The sequence below is a fragment of the Dipodomys ordii genome, unplaced genomic scaffold, assembly GCF_000151885.1.
Source record: "Dipodomys ordii isolate 6190 unplaced genomic scaffold, Dord_2.0 Scaffold97, whole genome shotgun sequence".
In the NCBI taxonomy this organism is placed as follows: domain Eukaryota; kingdom Metazoa; phylum Chordata; class Mammalia; order Rodentia; family Heteromyidae; genus Dipodomys; species Dipodomys ordii.
The window spans coordinates 5331003-5339102 of NW_012267313.1; the positions used below are offsets into that span (position 1 = coordinate 5331003).

At 36.2% G+C, this 8100-nt stretch overlaps 1 protein-coding gene across 1 annotated transcript in view; it reads left to right on the forward strand.

Moving 5' to 3' along the window:
* The first annotated feature begins 3604 nt into the window (after positions 1-3604).
* The window catches only part of Enpp3 (ectonucleotide pyrophosphatase/phosphodiesterase 3), a 53870-nt gene continuing 49374 nt past the window's right edge, over positions 3605-8100 (forward strand). The window contains exons 1-2 of the mRNA XM_013026765.1: positions 3605-3727; positions 6668-6743. Of these exons, the coding sequence (XP_012882219.1) occupies positions 3650-3727; positions 6668-6743 (154 nt within the window). The 5' untranslated portion in view covers positions 3605-3649. The remainder of the gene's footprint in view (positions 3728-6667; positions 6744-8100) is intronic.

Below are 8100 nucleotides of genomic sequence, written 5' to 3' on the forward strand. Positions count from 1 at the left end.
CAGAAGCATCTTGACTTCACTGTCTTGCTTTTTAAAAATATTCTCAGGCATAAAAAGGATGGAGGCTTCTCCTCTATGTTTCCTATGTGCCATGAAATGAGCAGCTTCCCTATGGTACTCTGCCTTGTCACAGATCCAAAACAAAAATGGGACTCTAATGGAAACTTCTGAGATCTAGTTAACCTTTCCTCATTAAAGGTTTACTGCCTCAGTGATGAACGTGGAAGAGAAAGAAGAGTTCCAGTGGTAGAGTATGTAATTAAACACATAATGAAAATATAGGACCAGAGCTGGTAGTATTCCTGTAGACAGACCTGGTTCAGAATCAAAGTTTACCTTTGTGGGTGACAAAATACAACCAGATGAGCTAAAACATCCAAATTCTTGTATATGAATTATTATAGAAGAATGTCAAGATCAAGAATTAAAAATTGCTGGGTGCTGCTGGCCTGTAATTTGAGCTACTCAGGAGGCTGAGATCTGACAACTGTGGTTTGAAACCAGCTGGGGCAGGAAAGTTACTGGGTCTCTGATCTCCAATTAACCACCAAAAAGCCAGAAGTGGAGGTATAATTCTAGCAGTGGAGCTCAGGAATAGTCCCAGGCCCTGAGTTTAAGCTCTTGGGCTGGCACCACACACAAAATTAAGTCAGAAACCAAGAGCACAAATCTGTGTGTTACAAGAAGAGGAGAGTTCAGAAATGTTTTGAAAACAAAGAACAATATATAATAATGCTCAAAAGTTATATCAGTGAGTTCTCCAGAGAAACAGAATGGAACTGGGTAATGAGTATTGCTGACAAGCAATTTCTTCACCTGATTGTGGAATCTGATATGTCCCAAATCCACAAGTCAGAGTGAACTGGAGAGCAGGCAACTCAGGCTAATGCTGCTGTCTTTAGTTTGAATTTCCTATCTCATAAATTCCTTTTGACTTTTAAGGCTTTGAATTGGTTAGATGAAGGACACTCACAATTATTGAAAACAATCCTTTTAAAGTCAAATTATTTTATTTTTATCATATTTACAAAATATCAATGCAGCATCTTAGACGGGTGTTTGATTTAATAGTTGAATACAGAAGTCTTACCAAGTTGACATAAAACTATCCATCCCTGAGAAGATAAAAGTAGAAGCTCATTGCAAATAAGCAATCAAAACCGAGAAACCAGAAAAACTTGAAGGCCTATGGCAAATGTCTAGATAAAAGCATAACTCTTAGGAAGCCACTAATTATGAGGAAATGTTTTATCTAGGCTTAATCTTCTTTATATAAATTCTGTAGAATATTATGTTCTCTGAAGTTGTCTCCGGGTTCTGTGGCATCAGTAACCAAAATATCTTACACAAGTGACCAAGGCCCTTTGGCCAATCTTATCTGTAAAATCTGTAAAATGGGCAAGTATGGCTAGCTAGAGTGGATATTTACTAAAGGGAATTTGAAAATGTATGCACACCTCAAACTATTGAAACTGATCTTGACCAGATGTAAAACCAATTGAAAGAATATTTAAAAGATGATCTAACCCAACCAAAATAGAAAATGGCTTTCAGAATTTAAGAAAAAAAGTAAATCAAAGCAAAACAAAAACAAAACAACCAAACAAACCCCTCCCCAAATATTTCTGGGTGCTTCTAAATTGATCCAGGATTGAGAACCTCATCCTTAAAGATACTCAAACATTTTCATTTTGTGTCAAGGTTTTAAAGACCTAATAATCCTTTTTGTGTTACTGAAAAATAGTGTGTAAGACCTTGGATTGGATCATCTCTGTGCAATCTTGTTTCAGCCATTCTTACCAGTGCTGCTTCGGAGGAGGCTGGTGAGTGGAACCGGGAAAGTAGAATATGCAGGACTAAGGGCTTGATGGGCCAAACTGTACAAATCAAGAAAGGAAAGTTGGCTCTCTGTTATAGTTTTGCTTTTTTTCTCTAAACAGAGTGACTTCAATGGTAGAAAATGGCATTTTGATATGATTTTCAGAAACATTCCTAACATTTTCGAATTATCACACAGTAAGATAGATTCTTCCATATTTTAAAAATTGATTTTAACATTGCAAAAATTTAGAGTAGTGTTTTCCAAGGGTGTACCACACAGCCTATAGGATTCTAACAATCTTTAGAGAAGAGTTATCAAGGTTTATTTGACCAAGGTGGTTATCCTGGGAATAATGCTCTATAATACCACACTTTGAGAATTGTTTATTCAGGGCCATTGAAAGTAGAAGAGCTTAGTGCTCAGTATTTACCATAACTTTTTGGCCACACTGCTGTTAATTTAGTTCTTTATTTCCTCATAAACTTGGAAACCTCATCTCATCTCAGAGTACGTATATTAAACTGTCCTGGTCTTTGTAAATAATAAAATAGTAAATTCTAGCTGATTAGTAAAAACTGTCTTGCATTTCAGGAGTTAGAAGACTTAGTTACAATTATTGTTCTAGTGTCTAGTGAATATATAGGCAAACAAGCCACCTATTTCAGACGATCAAAGCTTTAATTTATTTACTTCTGAGATAGGAATGAACTGGGGTAGAGCATTTGTCTAGCATATGCAAGACTTTAGACTTTAACTCCAGTGTCAGAGGGAAAAGGAGAAGGAGAATGGTGAAGAGGAAAAGAGAGGGAGAAGACAGGAAGTAGAAGGAGAAAAAGGAGAGGAAAATGGAAAAGAGGAAAAAGGATAGGAAAGGGGAGGCAAAGAGACAGATACAGCAACATACTGTATTATAAGAGATTTTTTAAAGGTACTGGAGATTGAACTCAGTCTCATATACAGTAGACAAATATTCTACTAGTGAACAAAAAATCTCTAGGCATAATTTTGACATGTGATAATGTATATAAAAACCTTTCTAAAGGGGCTGGGAAGGTGGCTCAGTGGTAGAATGCTTGCCTTGCATGCATGAGGCCCTAGGTTTGATTCCTCAGCACCACATAAGCAAAAAGAAAAAAAGCCGGAGGTGGCACTTTGGCTCAAGTGGTAGAGCGCTAGCCTTGAGCTGAAGAGCCGAGGGACAGTGCCCAGGCCCAGAGTTCAGGCTCCATGACCGGACCCCCCCCAAAAAAAAAACTTTCTAAAATGATGAACCCTGTAAAATACAAGGCAGAATTATGACAGTTTTAAACTCTGTACACTGTCTTAGCACAATTTCACAGTTCCTGCTACTGTCAAATCATATTTTCATGTTTTCAACTGTGCCATAATCTATATAAATGTAGAAACTCCCTGTAATGAGGCTTTGCATTTTGAGTTATGTTTTAAAGAGCACCAATTATCAGATTATGCTACAATTTGATTATTACATTTTCTTTAGATGTAATATTATTTTTATATTGTTTATTATTTATAATAAATTAATATTGTTTATCATTTTATATATAATATAATTTAGAGATAAATCCTAAATTACAATAAGCAAAACCACAACTATCTACAGTGGACTAGGAGTGTACTTTAATCTTTTGGCATTACCGTTACTAGCATAATTTTCTCCTCTCTAGATTGCCCAATCACCACACAGCTCTTTGTAAGCATTTAAGTCAGGCACAGCTGTGGAACTTCGTACTGTTTCTTTTCCTGACTAGAGGAAAGAAGGATCATTGCTGTCTTCTGGCTAAACAGGTTTCTGCCATACTGGGAACAATGGATTCTATGCTAACTTTAGCAACAGAAGAACCTGTTAAGAAGGATGTTCTCAAGAGATATAAAATCATTTGTATTGTAAGTACAATCCTTTTTTTTTTTTGAGACAGTATGTATGGTTCTTCATTTTAGTGCTCTTAGTGTATGACAAATGTTGAAGGCATGGGAATCTTCACTTTTATTTGTTTGAATGGCTATGTAAATGTCAAAATTTGAGTAATTACACTCAGCTTTATCCCTTATGACACCTCTAATACAAGTGGATGTATTAAATCATGTTGAACAAGTTAGAAATTTGAATAACACTGGATTAATATTTGATTGAAAAGTCTGGAGTCTGAGACAAAAAACTTTGCAGTACTAATTAACTTTTCCCACATGGTTGTGATTATATTCCAAATAACTTTTTTTTCACAACGTAACTATTGTAATACTGGAGGGTTAAAAATTAAAATAACTATATCTTCTATTTTTTTGTGAACCTATTGATACTAGAGATGGTCTCAGTTACCTATATTCTCATTCTTAACATTTTATGTGCTCAGATTGTCCCTGTCCTAAAAATCAATGTGGAAAAAAACCCACCTCTCTTGATTTTATTATCCTCTCTTTTCCCTTCACTATCAAATTTTTGGGAAAGGAGAAGAGGGCTACACACAGTGCTTTAGTTTTCACCACCTAACTGTTGAAGACTCACTTCAATATTTAATCCTTTTTCTCCCTCCTTCTTTCCTAGAGTACATGTAATAACAATACATGGATGTTGTTGAATAGTTTCTCCCTTTAAACTATTCTCTACCCTTGCTTCCACAATAACAGAGAAATGCTCATTTTTATGACTTTCCATTTATCTGCATTTTGGGCAGATTTACCTTTTTGCTCATATCAGGTTACTTGTAAACATTTCCCTCAGCTCTGACAATTTCTTTTAATATAATCTCATGTTCCCTTGTGGTTTTAAGACTTGTAGGTAAGCTGACATTTTTACTAAGTGCCTGTCCCTCCATTTTAAACCAGTTGCATTATTTTTCTTTCTTCACGCATATTTTGCTGAAGCTATCTTCTAAATTTCCCAGTGGAGAAAATGTCACCACTTTAGTCTCCGTCTCTCCAGCACTGTTACAGGGAATGAGTGAAACAATATGTGTCTGGCTCGAGCCCAGGAACCATTACAAAGTAAACACCAGGGCTGTGCATTCTGCTTACTCTTTATTGTCTTGGATTTTAGAGTAAGCTTTTGTGCTGTTATATGTATCCTATCTTAACAGTTTGAGAAATTATACAATCCTTTGGGAGCAAAACTTACACAGTACTTTTTTTGTTTCTTTTTGGTGTTTTTTAGTACATACAATTAAGTTCAGTATTTTTAAATCATGATTTCAGAGGTGCCCTAATGCTTCCAATAATGACAAAAATGTATTTTAAAAAGTGAAGGGTTTCTGTTGTGTTCCTGGCCCTGTTTATTTAGTCAAGTTAAAGCTGCATGTTGGATTCTCAGTGCATTTTGGAGTTCAGAAAATTCTCTCTGTACTGTGCTCAGCATAGTTTAAAATACATGCACACCCCAACCTTGGGGGAATTACCTATTTAAATTACATGAGTATAGGAGAATATATAGCCTTCTACTCTCAAAGAACTTACAGAATAATAAAGAAAGCCACGAATACATGAAATAAGTACAAAACCATGAAGAAATTTAAAACTTAACATTACAAAGTTCAAAAGCTTCCTAAGGGGTTAAATGCAACCCAGAATGTATGAATTTGTAAAGCTACGATACGCGAGGTTTACCATAAGGAGTTTGCCAGTATTGGCTTGCTTGGGAGCCACTCCAATATCATCTTGACAAAGGGCTGCCTGCTAGTGGTGATATTTAGGAACTGTTTGTGTTTACTTTCCCTCCTCATCCTCTCCATTGAGTGAGGATATATTGGAAGGCCACTTGGCCCTTGGGTTTGAGACCTCATGTGAAAGGTTTTCATAGTATTTTAATGTGATTTCTCAGTTACTCCATTCACTTCTATGGCAAAAGTTAGGTGTGTTAATTTCCCAACTGATTTTCAAAATGAACACAACCTCCTCCAAATCAATAGCTAATGTAGTTCTTAAGCAATTTCATGTGGTGGTTTTGTTTTCTTCTGTCCAGTTTATTGTTTGTGCTTTAACCTTCTATCAAGGTTATTGTAAAACACATTCTTAAATACTTTGATGGTGTGTCTGTTGTCATTCTTTATGCATTGTATAGTCATCCAGAGTCATCACCCAACATACTTATCACTGGACATCATGAATTATATCAGGGTTTAAACTGATCACAGCATAACATTCCCTGCACTGAAGAGCTTTGTCAGCAGTAGTGATCAGAAGTGATAGAATCTTTAATCAAGAAGCTCCCAAATTATTAAAATCATTTTCATGAATCAAAGATTAGAACAGACTGATTGCTTAATTAGCAATACATTTTATGTTGACATAAGTTAAATGCGCTCATCTTCTGATGGACAGAGTAGAAAACAAAACAGAACAAATGTTTCTGCTTGTAAGAAATCAGGATTTCATAGATATTCTAAGGAATTAAGGATCTCAGTGTTCTATTGAATGCCAGATGCCTATCTGTTAATGATCTCTGATGAAGCACCTGGTTCTTTAAAAAAAAAACTGGACAAAGACAAATATATCTCTAGGTTTTAATTCCTACTTTCACTTACATTTAGATAAATCTCATTTTAATTAAAATTTGAAACCACTGGAACTTTGAGATCTGAAATAAATGGGATTTTAAAGTTCTTCCTCAAATTTCTTATTTTCAAACATTAAATAAACAGGTATTTCTACAATTGATGTATTTAGTAATTATTGAATGAGGATGCTTATTGTAATTTTGTGTGTATATATTATGTATATAATATGTAGTATATGTATATAATGTATATAATATGCATATATGTAAATTGGTATATAATACATACATATATATTAGAAATTATAGCTATAACTTCCCCCCCTGTTTTGTAATAGGTTCTTCTTGCTCTGCTGGTGATCGTGTCACTTGGATTAGGCCTGGGACTTGGACTCAGGAAACCAGAAGAACAAGGCATGCATACCTCTCAGTCTTTTTACCAAAGCATTCTCATTCATTTTTCCTCTTTATCCTTGTCTTTGTCCATTAAAACTTACCTTTGTATTAACTTTATATTCTGTCTTTATGCCATTTTTCTTCTAAGCTTCTCTCTTTTCCCTACTCTACTGACTAGGAGTCTATGGTTAGCATTATCCACTGTCATTTCTTGACTTTAGTCTTTTTTTTTTTTTTGTCAGTCCTGGGTCTTGAACTCAGGGCCTGGAAACTGTCCCTGAGCTTCTTTTGTTCAAGGCTAACACTCTACCACTTGAGCCACAGCGCCATTTCCAGCTTTTTCTGCTTATGTGGTACAGAAGAATTGAACCCAGGGCGTCATGCATGCTAGGCAAGTGCTCTATCACCAAGCCACATTCTCAGCCCACTTGACTTTACAGAAACTCCAATTTCTTTGAACATTGTATCCTTCCGACACAGAAAACTTTGGTAAGCAATCTCAAACTTTCTGTCTCAGCTTCTACTATTATAAATATCTGATGACACAGTATCCAGGATACTTGGCGTTGAAAGGCTTTGTTGCTCCACTACCTGGAACCCTGCCACTTCCGGTGCCCTTGAGGTCCTATTGCTATTGCTCTATCTCTGAACTCCCACTATTTCTTGGTTAGTCAGTGCAGAATTCTTAACAAGTAATATGTAACAAAAAATGAATTTTTTTCTCATCAGAAGCAAGAAAAAGAGGAGATTCATGTTCCCCAACATAAAAGCACCTCAGATCCGTTCTGATGAATCTTGTTAGTGCATAGTAAATATACCAGTTATAAGTGACTATAGAAAGCACTTTGGTGCCGCAGACCGGGTTCTGTCGGGACGACGGAGGATACCTTGGGGAGGAACCTGGAATAGGATGGGGAGATGGCAAACAGACAACTCACACACATTAGGAGTGGATGCTGAGTGCTGAGCGCTGAGCGATTTAATGCAGAGGATAACAAACTTTTATAGCAAAAAGTCTCCATAAGAAAGGGCAAAAGGTTACATAATCTTGCTGCATGGCTTCATTCTTGGGCGGTCACCAGCTGATCGCCTGAAAGGGCAAAAGGTTACAGAACCTTGCTGCAGGGCTTCATTCTTGGGTGGTCACCAGCTGGCCGCCTGATAGGCACTTGTTTCCGGCTTATCTCTAAGAAATATAATGGGTTTTGATGTTTGTCACCAACTAACCATTACCTTATTTCTATAGAGGCCTTAACTGTCCCATAAGATCTTTTCTGTTCCTTCTTTAATAGTAAACACCAAGGAGACTTAGATCTAGCAAGTCTCTTCGTAAATGAAAGAGTAATAGGAAGTTCTTTCTCCTAAGTAGTTATCT